At 45.9% G+C, this 16,634-nt stretch overlaps 1 protein-coding gene across 8 annotated transcripts in view; it reads right to left on the bottom strand.

Moving 5' to 3' along the window:
- Positions 1–1,918: 1,918 nt before the first annotated feature.
- The window catches only part of ADTRP (androgen dependent TFPI regulating protein), a 70,364-nt gene continuing 55,648 nt past the window's right edge, over positions 1,919–16,634 (bottom strand). For 3 of the 8 annotated variants that reach the window (XM_017344905.4, XM_089333384.1, XM_070074407.2), the window contains 3 exons: positions 10,431–10,582; positions 7,901–8,079; positions 1,919–3,151 (listed from right to left, as the gene is read on the bottom strand). In XM_017344905.4, coding sequence (XP_017200394.2) covers positions 7,994–8,079; positions 10,431–10,582 — 238 coding nt within the window. In that variant the 3' untranslated portion in view covers positions 1,919–3,151; positions 7,901–7,993. The remainder of the gene's footprint in view (positions 3,152–7,900; positions 8,080–10,430; positions 10,583–16,634) is intronic. The other 5 variants (XM_002714177.6, XM_089333383.1, XM_070074408.2 and 2 more) reach the window with 2 other exon arrangements.

The raw sequence follows: 16,634 nt of genomic DNA, 5'->3' as shown, positions 1-16,634 counted from the left end.
AGCTTTCGATGGCCAGTGACTGCTCTATAATCAAGAGGCAGGAAGGCGGGCTTAGGAATTATGCACCTGCGTGACTGTGGGCTTGTCATGTCTCTGCTCTGAACCTGGACCTGTGCTGGAACCAGTCCAGACAGGTTCTCGAGAACCAAGGGGTAGTGCAGGTCTCTTTCCAACTCCGCATTCAGTGAAATGTTAGGAGTTTGAAGAAAGCCGTGGAGGGAGTGTTTACACCATGAAAACTCGCACCGACTATTAATCAGGGCTCGAAATGCCTCTGCCCAGAGTGGGTTGTTAAACGCGTACCAGCACAGCACTCTCAGCAATTCATTCTTAAAGGGACAACATAGAATAGTTTCTATTTACAAAGTTTCTGTGAGGCTGAAATGAGTGAGAGTGATTGTAAATTTTGTGACCCTGTACAAATACACCGTATTGCTGGTATCACCATTTGGTTTCTGTTGGTGCCATTTTTATCTAGTAAGGGCCTAACGCAGCCCTGAGGTCTATGAACTCTTAGCGAATGCTTAATCAGAGTTCAGTGTAGCTGTCCTGTTGCTCACCCCTTCCCAAGCTGCAGGAAGCACTGAGAGCTCACCTCTGTGCTCAACGGGAACTGGCTCTGAGGATTTCTAGTGTTGGAACAGATAGTGTACAGTGGCCAGGCATGCCGCAATCAGGGTTTAATTTGGTTCTGGGGACGCTGAAGCCACAAATAGAAACCTGCAGGCCCAGCCCAGCCACGCGCTTACTAGGACTGTGAGAAGTATGCAGCCCAGTCATCTTTGGGGTGTGGAAAATTTGGGCGATCCCCTGCGGGCTTCATATTTGGGGAATTTCCACTGACAGCTGCTTCTGGGCCCCTGCTGGGACCCGGTGCTCGAGCAGCCCAGAGGCTGCAGCAGGTGTGGGAAAGAGGGTGGCGTTCCCAGCTCAGTCCAAAGGAGACCTGAGCTCACATCCACAGAGCAGCAGAAAAGCAGTAGGGAGGGAGCAGCTTTCTTGGTGCCTGTTCCAGTCTTTCCTTGGGATGCTTGCCTTAGTGGGATATTCTACGCTTTTAGATTGTTCTTGGGGTCCATTCTTACCAAATTCCTCCCATATAGTGTTCAACTGGGAAGTCCAAGGACAACAGACTCCTGTGTCTATACCCCAACCTGCAGGATCTTGGTGACACCTTAGTAGACTCAAACACATTAACCTGGGGCTGGCGTCATGGCGTAGCAGGTTAAGCCACCATCTGCAACACCAGCATCTTACCTGAGCACCTGCTCAAGTCCTATCTGCTCCACTTTTTTTAAATTTATTTTTATTTTTATTTTTGACAGGCAGAGTGGACAGTGAGAGAGAGAGACAGAGAGAAAGGTCTTCCTTTGCCGTTGGTTCACCCTCCAATGGCCGCTGCGGCCGGCGCACCGCGCTGATCCGATGGCAGGAGCCAGGTGCTTCTCCTGGTCTCCCATGGGGTGCAGGGCCCAAGCACTTGGGCCATCCTCCACTGCACTCCCTGGCCACAGCAGAGAGCTGGCCTGGAAGAGGGGCAACCGGGACAGAATCCGGCGCCCCTACTGGGACGAGAACCCGGTGTGCCGGCGCCGCAAGGCGGAGGATTAGCCTAGTGAGCCGCGCCGCCAGCATCTGCTCCACTTTCAATCCAGCTGCCTACTAATGGCCTGGGAAAAGCAGCTGAAAATGGCCCAAGTGGTTGGCTTTCTGCCACCCATGTGGGAGACCCAGAAGAAGCTCCAGGTTCCCGGCTTTGGTCTGGCCCAGCCCTTACTGTTGTGGCCATCTGGTGAGTGAACCAGTGGATGAAAAACTCCCTCTCTCTCTCTCTTTCTCTCTCTCTCTCCATAACTCTGACTCTCAAAAAAAATCTAAAAAAAAAACACATTTACCCACAGTAGACACATGCCACTTATAATTTTTTAAATTAATTATTTCTTAAGGAATACAAGTCTCATAAGCACAACTTCAGGAATATAGTTATTCTTCGCACTGTACCCACACTCCTACCCCTCTTCCTTCTCCCTCTCCCCTTCCCAGTTCCATTCTCCATTAAGATTCATTTTCGATTAAATTTGTACACAGAAGCCCAACTCTATACTAAGCAAGCATTTCAACAAGTTGCACACACACACACACACACATACCCCACACACAAACTGAGAGCCACTTATAATTTTTAAAAAAGCCTCTCCCCCCAAAAATAATCCTAACTAGGGAAAATCAAAGGAGGAGTCATGAATCCTTGCTAATCACCTAATAATCAGCTTTGTTCAACCTCGCAAAATCTCGACAGTCTTCAGAAGTCCATCGTTTTCCATCTAGACTCTTTCCCAGGTACAACGTACGACATTTATTGGATGAATTAATGAACATTCCCATGAAAGAGATTTTGTCAATGTCACCACATTCAACATGTATGAATCCCTGCTCCCAACAGGGAAATGTTTCCCATTATTTTTGGTAATTTATTTTCTTATAGCTCTGATTCACTTGCTATCATTCCAGGTAGACAGATACCTTTGGTAATCTCTATCTCTCTACATTTCTAGGTTGAGGGAAAAAATTAGGTGATAAGTTCATAAGCATACCTAGGTTACCAAAATGTTTATTTTTCTAGGAAGTTTGGGGTGCTTTAAAAATGGCCCAGGACTAGCAGTCAGATCTGGGCAATGGGAGCCATCATAGTTTTGACGCTAGCTTTGGCCTCACACAGGTGACATCTCATCTAGGTTCTCCGTAAAGTGAGGTTGGTCTGTCTCTCTCTTTCTCTCTCTCTCCCAATACTCGGCAATGCTAAATTTATGTGAACTTGACATCTGGCCCTATTTTCACCAGAGATCATCCTGCATGCAGGTCAGATCAAGGTAACAAATTCTGAGACAGAAGAAGTTGATCTGGGCACATGTAGTCACCTTTCCAAAAAGTCAAGTGTCCTCAAATGAAGCTACTTCCATACTCCTCTTACGAAATTTAAATATCACTCCCTGCACATTTCTATCTTCCTACTTCCCCCAACCAGAAAGTTAAAAGAAAAGGAGAGAGGAGGAAAAACAAAACAAAACAAAACTCTTGTGTTATCTTCCTCCTTGATTCTTGGAAAATGTATGGGATCACTTCCTCTTCTTCCGTGGCTGCATCATGTCACCTGTGTGAGCAAGAACAGAGAGAAACCTCAGGCGTCAGGGTTCCAAAACAGGTATTTTGTGTGGCTAGAGATTCATCCTGACTTGGAGCAATGAGAAGTCAAGCAAAGGCTTTTCCAAGTCTAGCAGACTTGGATAAAATAGCTTCCACTAGTGCATGGGTGGAAGCAGTTCTATCTCTCTCCACTAGGCTCAGAGTAGCCAACTGACCACTGGTGCTCTTTGCCTCCATGTAGCTGTGCGTGTCTAACTGGAGGCACGGATTACTATTGCTTCTGGCAAGTGTTTGCAGAGTGTGTACAATCCACGGTGAAACTTTGAAACTTCAGAGATGGAGACAGAGAGACCACATCAGATTAGTGAGGAAACAGAAGATTGAGTGTTCATCTAATTAGGGTTATTCTGTTACCTCTGATCAAAGCATTGTGTCAGCCCATTTAGGAAAGCAGTAGCATATGGGATAGTTTTTAGTAAATTCAGTAAAGGCTTCTTTCTACTGAAAGTATAGTATTATGCTTTATTATAGTATTTTTATGGAACGACTTCCATTTCTACCAACCTCCATACATCCATATATAGCCTTGTATAGATCTGTATATGAGCTTTACAATTTATAAAATTTTATTTAGACCTTATTATTCCTAAATATTGCCAAATACTGTGAATCTGATTTGAAAAAAGACTTATCCATTTATTTATTTGTAAAGCAGAGTGACAGAGAGAGAAAGAGATATTCTGCTTGTTGGTTCACTCCCCAAATAATTGCAACAGACAGGACTGACTGGACCACTTCCAAGCCAGGAGCCAGGAACACCATCGTGGTCTCTCACATGGGTGACAGGGACCCAAGTACTTGGGCCATCTTCCACTGCATTCCCGGGCACATTAGCAGAGAGCTGGATCACAGGTGGAGCATCCAGGCCTTGACCTGGTGCTGCGACATGGGATGCCAGTGTTGCAAGCAGCAGCGTAACCAGCTGCTCCACAACACCAGCCCTCCTATCCAGCTCTGGAAACTTCGCTCACCTACTGTCTTTTCCTTTATTCTGGAAGTCTGTTGGCGGCTCCAGTCTACTATAACAATAGCAGTATCATGCCCCTTAATCCCATGCTTCACCCATCAAACCCTGCTACCTCCATCCATTCTTTAAGTGGCAGTAGAATTAAATACCTTCTACCTTCACCCTGCTGGAACAGCCCTTGCCACAGTATGACTGGTGACCTGAAGCTCTATGGGGTCCCTTAACCACAATGAGGTCATTCTGCATGAAGGTCAAAGGCAGCAGATTCTAGGACAGCGGTCTCCTTGGTCACACAGCCCTGAGACCATCCCTGTCTCCACCCTCTCAACGTCTCTGAGATCAGAACTCCCCCTTCTTCTTGCTCCTCTTGCTTCCCTCAGCAGTGGAAACTCTGCCAGTCACTCCAGCAGCACCTAGTTCTACCTAGTATTTTTTAAAAGATTTATTTTATTTATTTGGAAAACAGAGTTACAGAGAGAGAAAGAGAGAGAGAGAGAGAGAAAGAGAGAGAGAGAGAGGTCGTTCATCTGCTGGCCCACTCCCTAGATGGCTGTAATGGCCAGAGCTGCACTGATCCGAAGCCAGGAGCCAAGAGCCTCCACGTGGGTGCAGGGGCCCAAGGACTCGGGCCATCTTCTATTGCTATTCTAGGCCACAACAGAGAGCTGGATCGGAAGAGGAGCAGCCGGGACTAGAACTGGCATCCATATGGAATGCCGACGCCTCAGGTCGGGGCTTTAACCCGCTGCGCCACAGCGCCTGCCCCTCTACCTAGTTTTGTAGGTTGCGTATTGCTTTCATTTCTACTTCCACTTTCCATTTTTCACGTGAATTCTGTCCACCCCAGTTAGACTTTCTCTATGTTAGATCTGAAAGCACGCTACCTTCTCTTTTCTGCAGGGTGTACCTTGAGCTCTTAATAAACTTTGCAATTGAACAACTGCCAATTCCCTCCCGTGCAAGAGTCTGGTCAACATAAACTCTCAGATGTGAGCCTCGTGTGGTCAGTCTGAGGATATGAGGAGGGTTTTTAAAGTTTCCTTGGTCCATGTTGCTTACCAACCCCCAGCCCATTGAGCCCGAGGGCAATCATAGCCTCACTCGCTCTGTTGGGTGCTGACAATGGCGACTCCCTCTGTTTAATAAATGCAGAGGAATACAAAGGTTTAGCGAGGAGCAGAGGTGGTGCTGGGGAGTTCCATCAGGGGAGGAGCAGGTGGCTCCTCCTGCTTCATCCGAGAGTTCCTTCGTTCAAAACCACTCAGCCCCAGAGCCCCCAGGAAACCCCCACACCCCCACCAGCAGGCTGCAGAGGTCCCTGTGCGGAGCATCAGCAGTCATTGCTTTTCTGTAGAGGCGTAAATGGCATGAGAACTCAGAAATCGTGTTTTTCTTTTTTGTTTCTAGAAGGCAGGGGAGGGGTGGGTCTTTAAAGTTCTCAGGGAGTGGAGCAGTTTCTAGGTTTCTTTGAGTCTTCAGAATCTGTCTCTGACCATGTTTCTATAGTGGGTGATTGGACATAAGGAAACTGTTGAGTGAGAGTATCTTGTTCAATCTGAATCCACAAAATGGATTTCAAACTCTGATCGAGAAATAATGTTGTCTGTCCAAACTGTTACCCTCAATTCAAGGGCATTTTTCCATTGGAAGTCTCCCACTTGGCAACTCAGGAGTTAGAGCCCCTCCTACTTATCTTAGTCCAACATTTATCCTGTCACATAGTTCCAAGGGCTTGGGATATTTTAGGCCAAATGGTTAACCTTCACCTGTGCAAAATTTAAACATTTTCTCCTGGCCTGGCAAAGAAACCATTGTTTTAATCAACCTTACTGTGAATATTATATATTATTGTATACTCTATTATTGCAATATTTACAACAAGATATATAAAATAATATACATAAATAGTTAATAAAAATAGCATTCTCAAGGACTTACACCTATGTGTCTACACCATAAAAGCTACTCCTAGGCTTTCAAGTAAAATTTCTCAGAGCATTGATCTAGTTTCAATGGACTTCTCTGGAGAAGGGTGGGAAGACAGTTGGCTGGGGGGAAGCCAGGGGCTACAGGGAAGGGGATTGAGGACTGATGAGCATAAATCCACAGCACAGCAGTTCCAGCAAGAAGACGGAGCTGAGCACTGGCAGGAGGAAACTGGGTGAGCAGAGGCTGGGTGAAGGGAGCTCCCAGACTCCCAAGTGGACTATCTTTGAGCACAGAGTGGTAAAGTTAGAAGATAAGAACAGTAAAAGGAAGCTGTATTTTTGTTTTTGATTAAGCATTGCCCCACTGGGACCATGCTTTAGAGTAGCATATGAGTCATCTCACGATAAATTTTTTTAAATTTTTATTTATTTTATTGGAAAAGCAGAAAGGGGGAGGTGAGAGAAGACAGTGGAGACAGAGAGGCAGAGACATAGATCCCCACATGGCTGCAAAAGCCAAGTTTGAATCAGACTGAGGCCAGGGGCCTGGAACTCCATCCAGGTCTCCCATGCCAGCCCCATGATACAATTCTTCCATTTTTATTTTGAAAAGCATTTTCTTTATTACTTTTTTGAGACAACACTTTTTTAAATTTATATTATAGTGAGAGCTTATTGGCTCCATTAAAGAGTTTAGCAAACAAAAAGTCAAAAGACCATAGTCCAGTAGGAAAATAGGCAAGGGCTGTACACAATGATCAAAGGGAAGTGCGTTCAACTTCACTCACACAAAGTTAATTTTAAAGTAGTCACAAAAGCCATTAAGGCTAGCATTCCTTTGCTGTGAAAGCATCAAGGATACTAGGCGAGACAGAAGGATCTTATCACAAATGTCTTCAAGGCTAAAACCGAGGGGCTTGGACTCCAGGGCCTCCAAGCGACTTCCACAATAGAAGTCTCCTTTTACAAAACCTGGTCTATGAAGTGCAGAGTAGAGCAGTGCTCACTAAGGGCTGGGAAGCAGGGAGACAGAGAGGACAGAGGCACATGGCACAGCAGGCAGGGCAGTCTGGTATTCCACAGCACCGTGGGGGGACTATAGCTTACACCCATTTATTTTTTTTTTTATTTTTTTTTTTTTTGACAGGCAGAGTGGACAGTGAGAGAGAGACAGGGAGAAAGGTCTTCCTTTGCCGTTGGTTCACCCTCCAATGGCCGTCGCGGCAGGCGCACCGCGCTGATTCGATGGCAGGAGCCAGGTGCTTCTCCTGGTCTCCCATGGGGTGCAGGGCCCAATCAAGCACTGCACTCCCTGGCCACAGCAGAGAGCTGGCCTGGAAGAGGGGCAACCAGGACAGAATCCAGCGCCCCGACCGGGACTAGAACCTGGTGTGCTGGCGCCGCAAGGCGGAGGATTAGCCTATTGAGCCGCGGAGCTGGCCTTCACCCATTTATTCTACATTTAACCAGAGATAGAGCTTCTGAGCACAAAGGAATGACAAAGGAGAGTGAAATGCTACTCACTGTGATCTGATCATTACACGTGGAACACAAGTACTGAATTACCAAACTCTGCCCCTTAAATACATGGAATTATTCTATGGAAATAGAAATGTAGAAAAATGAATTTAAAAATAAATCTGGCCTTTGGAAAATAATGTTAAGTAATATTTAAAAATTAAAGACATAAATTGATATTATTCTGTCCAAGGCACCATCACCACGTCACTCGGCCAGCCCTGAATTCTTAGCTTATAAACTGTCTTTAGGAGAAAGAGGATCTGTGGTCTCGGGCCCTGACCTCTGGCGTGTGTCCCTCCAGCCGTGGGTAAGCTGGCTGTCTCTGCAGCTGCCCCCACATATCAGAGACTCTGCCACGTCAGCCTGCAGGGGGTTAGTCCCTTTCTGGGTCTGCTGTCTCCTTTAAGTTGGTTTTCTCTTCCTGGGGGACTTGTGTCCTGGGGTCAGCATCCTTGCGTCCTATCATCAAGAGAAAAAGAAAATTAAGCGCTGACATGGCAGAGAAGGGAGGAGGAGACGGCCTGACACCACTTTCCTGCATGAGCCCAGGGCTTGTGGCGAGAGAGGTGTGCGGAAATGCAGGGTCGGTGTGAGCTAGACCAAGTCTGGGGCTCTGCGGTATTAACATAAGGAACATCGACGTGGAGGGGAGACGAGCAGTCTGACACTGCTGAAGAACACATTGAGCAGGAGGAAGGCAACCGCCAAGGCAAGGACTGGCTCTCGAGCCCCTGCGAGCCATTCCCGGGGCCCCTGCGAGCCGTTCCGGGGCCCCTGCGAGCCGTTCCCGGGGCGTGCACTTTGGGGAAGCCTTGGAGTGCTGTATACAGAAAAGAACATGGGGTCACGTGTTCACGCAGGTGGCTCTGTTTTGTTTTGTGGTCAGGGCCATGGCAATTTTGTTGGCTGTAGCTTCACTTTCAATTCTTACTCAGACATTTTTTAGTTAATAAGGAACTGTTCAGGATGTAACACATTTATGAACTATTCTGATACCCATTCTGAGAGAGAGAGAGAGACGCAGTCACTTACAACAGCGTCTGTTACTCACATGAACATTCACACACATGCAACATAAGTGAGGATCCATCTGTTGGTGCCAGTTTATTTGCTCATTGGGACTTAATTCTAGTAGAAAATTGGACATAGCTGCTAACCAATGAGGCTGCTTAAGAAGAGTTTTGTATTGGAAATAGTGATTTCAATAGTAATAAGTATAGTGGAAAAATATTTTTAATTCAATGACTGTTTAGAATTCACTATAGAATAACAATTTAAAAATTAATCATTACTGAAGTCAATTAACTGATTTTAAAAATGATTGCTAACTCTGAGTAAGCAAGTTTTTCCTGAACTTCTTACATCTGACAAATTTCAAATACCTTGGTTTCATTTTTTTTAAATATAGATTTGGGGAAAGCATCAGAAATCTTTACCCAAAACTTTAAGGTGCCAAAACTAGCTAGAATCAGATGTCAACACCTCTGAAATGTCAACACCATTTTTTTTTTTGCTGGATAATTTCCTGTGATTTGGAATCATGATTTGGGGAATAATTTTGATTATTCAATTTTTTAAGTGTTCACTTTCAAAGAGGATATCGCCTTGAGACTTTCTTAACCAGTCAAATTCTCCAGGACCAGAAAACACACAACAGATTCAAGTTGCCTGCTTATTTCTCCAGGGTCTTGATCTCCTCACACTGGGCCAGAACCCTCTAGAGTTCGGACTCCACGGTACACAGGCTTGTGTCTCATACCAGCTCATAAATTAGGAGGAAGGTGCCACTTGTGCTACTGCTATTTGATAGAACGGCCCGTGGGCGGGGGATGTGGGGGCTGTATGTGACCCATCCAGAATCAGGGTGGGGTTCTTGCACTTCTCCTTAGGTGGGGAAAAAAGTCATGAGTATTTGGCAAACTGACTTTCTGGTAGTTACTTTTCCCACACAGACACACAAAAATATTCTGGGGGGTAGGGGAAGTGGGGAAGAGAATAAAATCTTCCATGTAAAATCAACATAACAAAGAAGCAACAGGCTGCTGTCCCCCTATGATTTGAAAGCTTAGCTTACTGATGCATCCACAGTGCCCAAGACTCTCTAAATGAGAACTCTAATCTCTAGTACCTCATACAGGTCGAATATCCCTCATCTGAAATGTTTGTGGTCAGAGTGTTTCAGGTTTTGGAGTTTTTTGGACTTTGGAATATTTGCGTAGACTTTGCCCGTTGAGCATCCCTAATCTTGAAATCTAAATTCCAAAATTCTTCGAGTATCATGTCAGCATTCAAAGAGTTTTGGGATTCAGATGTCTAGATCAGGGATTCTCAACCTGCATCACTGAAGGTTGAGAAACAACCTAACAGGAGAGAGAGGAGAACTCGTCCAGCAATGTGCTGTTGACCTCGTCCAGCAATGCAATGGGTAAGAGCTAAGAGGCATCTGGACCACTGCTTTCCCACAGGGAATCGCATATGTGAACAGCTTTAGCGGGGAAACCACGATCCCACTCTTTCAAGCTAGGGATGGTACTACCTTATTCTCTGGGTTCTGAGCTTTTGAAACAGATGGTTTGTAGCTTTAAAGTGAAAGAGGTGTTGTTTTAGGGAGGAAGGCAGAGAATGTGGCAGAGGCCTGTAAGAGTGCCCATGCCCCTAGGCTTTTCCTTTGCCTACTTTAGTCCCATCTACCAAGTTCCATAGCCTTCTGTGCTGGACTAGTTTTTCCTTCTGTTTGCAGGAGGAGTGGATAAAAGGTAAAAAAAAAAGGGGGGGGGGGTCCTCTGGGGATGAGAGAGAAACACACTGACCCCACTTCCAGTGGTTGAGCTTTTCTCCAAAGAGGTAGATGCCGGCGCTCAAAACAAAGCTGAGAGAGAAGAAGACTGCGAGACCGACTGGGCTGAGTTTGGCAAACACAGGATACACCCACTTGCCCGTCTCAGAGTAGATCCACAGGACCCTGTAGAAAACAACAAGCCACAAAGGTCAGGCTATTGCAGGGGCAGCAACAGACATCTTCTCAGCATTGATGGGATGTCATAGCTCAGGCAGGTGCTAAAACACGTATGAGGGGCGGGGCCAGCATTGTAGCGTAGTAGGTTAAACATCCCATATGAGCACCGGTTCCAGTCCCAGCTGCTCCTCTTTTGATCCAGCTATGGCCTGGGAAAGCAAAAGATGGCCCAAATGCTTGGGTCTCTGCACCTGTGTGGGAGACCTGGAAGAAGCTCCTGGCTTCAGATCGACTTGACTCTGGCTGTTGCGGCCATTTGTGAATGGACCAGCGGATGGAAGACCTTTCTTTCTGTCTCTCCCTCTCTCTGCCTGTAACTCTGCCTCTCAAGTAAATAAATAAAATCTTAATTAAAGAAAAAAAAAGATATGAGGGGGTTTTGTCAACAACTGAAGTAGCCAAAGACCTGTGGTTGCTATTTTTTCCAGACAAATTTTCTTGATCCAATAAGGCATCTTGCTTCATGGGTTGGGCTGGGCTGGGCTGTTTTACCTAATCCATTAAAATTCAGTATTGGCAAAAGAATATAGGAGAACACAGAGCACATCGTTAGCCAAAGAGAGTGAGCGAGAATGGGAATGAGTCCTTTCCCCAAGATGTATCATTGCTGAGACATTGAACCTAAGATGGCACTACTTGCTGGCTCTCAGAGAAGTGGGTTTGTTTTCATGTGTGTCTAAGAGTCAGGCGCAGCTTTCCATAGCTCGCCAAGTCTACTGAGTTGGGAGGGGCAAAGATGGAGCCTTATTGCTATACTACTATGATATGCCTGGGGTTTAATTGTTAGCTCTAATTTTAGCTCTGCATATAGTCATGGATAGAGTGTTAAGTAGTAGCAATGGATGAATTTACAGAGAGGTTCCAATCTTGCTCATATGTGGACCAGAAGCCATTTCACTAAAGTCACGTGAAGGGAAAGAAATGCTAGGAGAGGATCTGGGATGTTTGAGTGGAGCCTAAATAGGCAGCTTGCTGGAAACCAACTGCACTGAAGATGCCAACATCCAAAATAACTTAAAAATTAAATATGGGGAAGCTGATGCATCAGCTATAGTTCATAATTGGTTAACAGTGCAGAGTTGGAACCAAGCTTCTGCGATTCTAAGTCTAGCACTGCCACCCATTAGCTATGCTGCATTCAGACATTAATTCAACCTTTTGGTTCCCCTCCCCTACTATTTAAGGTGGAGATCCATCAGCACACATCTTATAAAGCTGTTGGAAGGGTTACAGGAGTTAACGTGTATTTACTACATATGTATGTTCTATGTCAGCTATGTGGGACAAGGCCTGGCACATTGCAATCATTTGACAGGAGTTCAAACGCTTCCATCTCCTCTGAGAGGTGGTGCAGAGAAGGTGTTCCCAGAAAGCTTTCTTGGAGCTTGCCGATCCCCATAACCACATAAGCTGGGTTATGCTTCCGAAGCAGCAAAATTCATATTTGGATACTCCAAGTTGCCAAATGACTTAAGAAGAACTTAATTGTGTGCTTAACTAAATTTTCAGAAACTCAAGTGTGATCTCAACCATTTCAAATAATTTAAGTCTGTTTGATGTTTTGTAGAAGAGACAGGGCTAAAATTAAGGGCCAGGATAAAATGAGTCAAAGAAGGCCCCAGGGTGTAAAATTTCATAGATGATCTCTATGTCCCCAAGAGTACAACCAGAAATGTGGAAAGGCAAAAGCAACAAACACATCCAACAGTGTGCAATGGGAAATAACATTTGCAAATCAAAGACCTAACAGAGGACTAATACCCAGCATATAGAAAGAACTTCTATAAGTCAATGAAACCCCTGAACAATGAGTTACAAGTAGATAAAGAATTTAAACAGACTTTCTATAGAGCAGATACACAAATGGCCAATAAACATACCAAAGGATGCTCAATTTGCTAGTGACTCAATAGATGCAAATCAAAACTCCTTTGAGATACCACCCCTCACCCACTAGGCTGGTTACTGTGAAAAAAAAAATCAGAAAACAATAAATGAATGCTGCCTTTCACACTGCTCTTTCAACAGATCTCCACCTTGTCAGAAAAACATCTGAGCTCCTGAAGGCAGCCTACCCAGACCTGTCCTGCCCACTGTCCACTCCCTATGGGATCCTTTTGTTTATTTTTAAAATTATAATCATATTTTACTTATAAAAATAAAAGAGGAACGTAATTCTGGTAATGCTACCACATGGATGAACCTTGAGGGCTTTACATTGAGTCAAAGAAGTTCATCACAGGACAAATACTGTAGGATTCCATTCACGTGGGGAATTTAGTATCAAGTTCATAGGGATGGAAAGTAGAACAGCAGCTGTCAGAGTCTGGGGGGAGGAGAATGGGGCATGAGTGTTTAATGGGCCCAGAGCTCCTGTTGGGAAGGGAAGTTTCTAGAGATCAATGGTGATGATGACTGCACAATACAGAGGTACTTGATACTGTTGAACTGTACACTTAACAATGACTAAGTTGGTAAACTCTGTGCTTTGTGAACTTTACCATAATTTGAAAAAAAATGTAAGGCGGCATCAGTCTCAAAGTTGACCAAGTCAAGGGCCAGCATTTGGGCCCTTGTGCTGGCTGTGCTGCTCTCCCAAGCCCATCTAGATGCTTTTCTCAGACTTGTAATGAGGTGACTACAACAAAAAGAAGCCTTATCAATGCTCTTCTTCCAATACTAGAAATCCTTACGCTGTGCATCCCATGCGTGTGTTTGGGGATAACCAGGGGCTTCTTGCCTGTATGATGGCTTCTCATGACTGGGCAGAGATTTATAAGGGGTAGGAAATAAATATCCCCAAGGGGCCAGAGCTAGCGGCTTGGGGTCAGCAAGATTGGAATACAGTACAGTCAGCTTGCTGTAATTAGTCCACTTTGTTACCTTTATATCTGAACATTAGGGCTTTCTAATACTATGGCACATGTCTATGGGATGGTCTACATATAAGGACGTCTTCCCCCAACCCCCAGCCCTGTCCTCGAGGCCTGGAACATCAGTGTTTGCTGCGGTTTTGTTTCCTTCAGTACAAAGCTCATAAAGCAAGGTTCCTGAGGCCAGCTACACAACTGTGTATCTTCACAGAGAGTGTGCAAAGGAAGCCATAGAGTGCTAACTGACAGCGGAAAAAGTCATGGAAATTCAAACAGGGCATGAGGCACGAGTATGCAGAGAGGTGTGAGAGAGGAGACAGGCTCACTGTCAGTTGGCATGACTTCTATATGGCCTGTGTGAGTAGAGAGAGAGAGAGAGAGTGAGAGAGAGAGAGGCAGTAAACACAGTGGGCTGGAGGAAGATGGAAAATGTGATACATCTCCTGCCTCCATCAATATCAGCTCTACTCTCTCTCTCACCCTCATGCTCCAGCCCATGAAACCATATCCACCGTTCCTCTTAAATTTTTTCCAGTGCACCTGTTTTATTCCAGGCTAGGCTTCCTGTCATCATCTCCCAGCTGGGCTTCCTTGCTCCCTTCAATCCACTGCACCTGCTGCAAGCCACCAGTAACCCAGCAATCTTTCTAAATGCATTATCTGCTCATGGCACCACTCTTTCAACGGATCTCCACCGTGTCAGAAAAACATCCAAGCTTCTGAATCTACCCTACCCAGCCTTGCCCTGCTCACCCTACACTCTATATGGGATCCCTTTGTTTCTTTTTAAAATTATAATTGTTTATTTATATGAGAGGCAGAGAGAGAGAGAGCGCGCATTCCCATATACTGGTTTACTCCCCAAATGCCTGAGAGGGATAGATAAATCCAGACAAAAGCCGGGTAACAGCTACTCAACCCAAGTCTCCCATGTGGGTGGCACCGACCCAACTGCTTCCCCCAACATCTGCGTCCTCCTAAAGTGTGCGTTAGCAGGAAGCTAGAATTAGGAGCAGAGCTGGGACTTGAACCCAGACACCCCCACACAGGAGTGTCCCAAGTGGTTTCTGACCAGCAGGCCAAATGCCTACCCCCTTCCTGGTTCTCAAATGCACAGAACTGTGCAGTTTCTGAGCCTTCAGCCCTGCTGTTGTCTTCACTTGGAATGCTGCTGAGTTTTCTGTTTCCGGGAACAGCCTCTGCTTGCCCTGTGCTGAAGGAATCATACTCACGCTTCAAGCCTCAGCTTTAAAGTCCATTTTTCTAAACAAGATTTCCGGAAGATCGTCCACCCAGGCAGCATTCAGTGAAGTTCTTATGTCACTTGCTGCTGTGCCCTTGTTGCTTATGGGGTTGTTTTCCCCACTAGCCTGGCAGCTCTGCAAGGACAGGGATGGTCTCCATCGGGTGCATCGGTCTCCCAAGTGCCCCAGCACAGCCGGCTCTCTATCTTTATGTGAATGGCTTTCCGTGGTGAAGCTCTTTAACTCCTGCTCACTGCAGCTGCTGCAGATGGCTCTCTGCTGCCTAAGCCACCAAGGCCAGCAGCCTTGGAAGACTGGGACGTGTGCCCTGTAGCCTTCCAAGTTTGGTTTGTCTGATGCTCGCTTTGTTAACGCTATCAAATCAGCCCGCCCTCCTCTCCTTCCTGGGAGCAGTGTTAAAGGCCCTTCCTGAGTCACCTGTGGGGTGGGTCTGTGTGAGCCATGCCAGGCAGGCACCCCCTAGTAGCCCCCAAAACCTCTTAGAGTCTTCTCATTCTAAATCTCGAAGCATCGAAAGGAAATTCAGGCCTTCCGTGTCTTAGTAGTGGGGAAATACAGAACACCTGTGGGTTAGAGGGAAGCTTTTGGCAGGTAATTGTTAAAGTGTTAACCTCATCTCTGTATTGCCAGCCCAGCAGAATAAAGCAAATAAAAGGCGTGGTGAGAAACTGTGAAACAAGAGTGTTGGGCAAATAGTTTGCCTGGATGGTGAAAACACCAGCAATGATGAGAGTCCTGGCGACGCCCCAGTCATGGCGCTGGAAACTGCTGCCCAGCCCCTTTCTGAACCATCCGCTTCCTGTGTGAGGCCTCCTCCTCCCTCAGGGGACTGGGCTTCTTGCTTCTGGCCAGCAGGGCTCAACCACCTGGGTCCCCGCAGCCTCCCTGTCCCCCTTGGAGCTGCCAGGTCTAAGGTTCCAGATGGAAGTTCCTCTAGGCAGGGGGTTCCTAATCTTAGCTGAAGACTAGAATTGTCTTGGGGACCAAAAATTCCCAGTGCTCAGGATATACCCTGAACCAATTAGAACAGAGTTTTTTTGGAATTGGACCTAGCCATGTATTGGATTTTAAAGTGACTTTTTAAAATTTTACCCCAAATTATTTCTTTCATAATTCATCTTCATAGAATCAACATGTTTGCAGACCATGCACTTAAAATAATTAGAAGTATTTATAACAATTGTTTTAATGATTTTTACTTTGTATTTACCCACTGTATGTCAATTAATCCGCCAAACCTATTCTGTTATTTAATGATGAGTCCCAGCTGTCTCCCACTTGTGACTGCAAAGCTGTTATCCCTTTCAGACTGCTGATTTCTCTAATTTCTGTTACAGGCCTGCGGGTGAGCAGGAAGAATGGGAAGTGTAGATAACACTCCCCTCTCCTAGTGTTCACCTCCACCCCTCTTCAGTTTATACCGCAACGGGGCTCGAACCCAAATGTTGATAAGAAGGATGCATTGTATAGCACCATCAGGTCTATCTTCACCTTTCTCCCCACTGAGATTCTGGGTAATACAGTTACAGATGACCTGCATGGTCCCAGCTCAAGGTCATAATTCAGGAGACAGCAACAGTGGCCCTGGGAGGGAACTCACTGTAACATAGGTGGGAGAAGGGTATGCTGTTGTTGACTATCACAAGGTGGCTAGCCCTGGAACTCAACACCATCCCCGGTTCTTTTTTCTTATTAAAGATTTATTTTATGGGGGCTAGTGCTGTGGCACATTGGGTTAAAGGCCCCAGGCTGGCATCCCATATGGGCGCCAGTTCGAGTCCCAGCTGCTCTACTTTTGATCTGGCTCTCTCTATGGCCTGGGAAAGCAGTGGAAGATGGTCCAAGTCCTTGGGCTCCTGC

The sequence above is a fragment of the Oryctolagus cuniculus genome, chromosome 5 (assembly GCF_051225735.1).
Source record: "Oryctolagus cuniculus isolate XC-2025 breed Fujian yellow rabbit chromosome 5, ASM5122573v1, whole genome shotgun sequence".
Taxonomy (NCBI): domain Eukaryota; kingdom Metazoa; phylum Chordata; class Mammalia; order Lagomorpha; family Leporidae; genus Oryctolagus; species Oryctolagus cuniculus.
The sequence above is the reverse complement of the archived record's forward strand: the minus strand, read 5'-3'. Positions and strand labels throughout refer to the sequence as shown.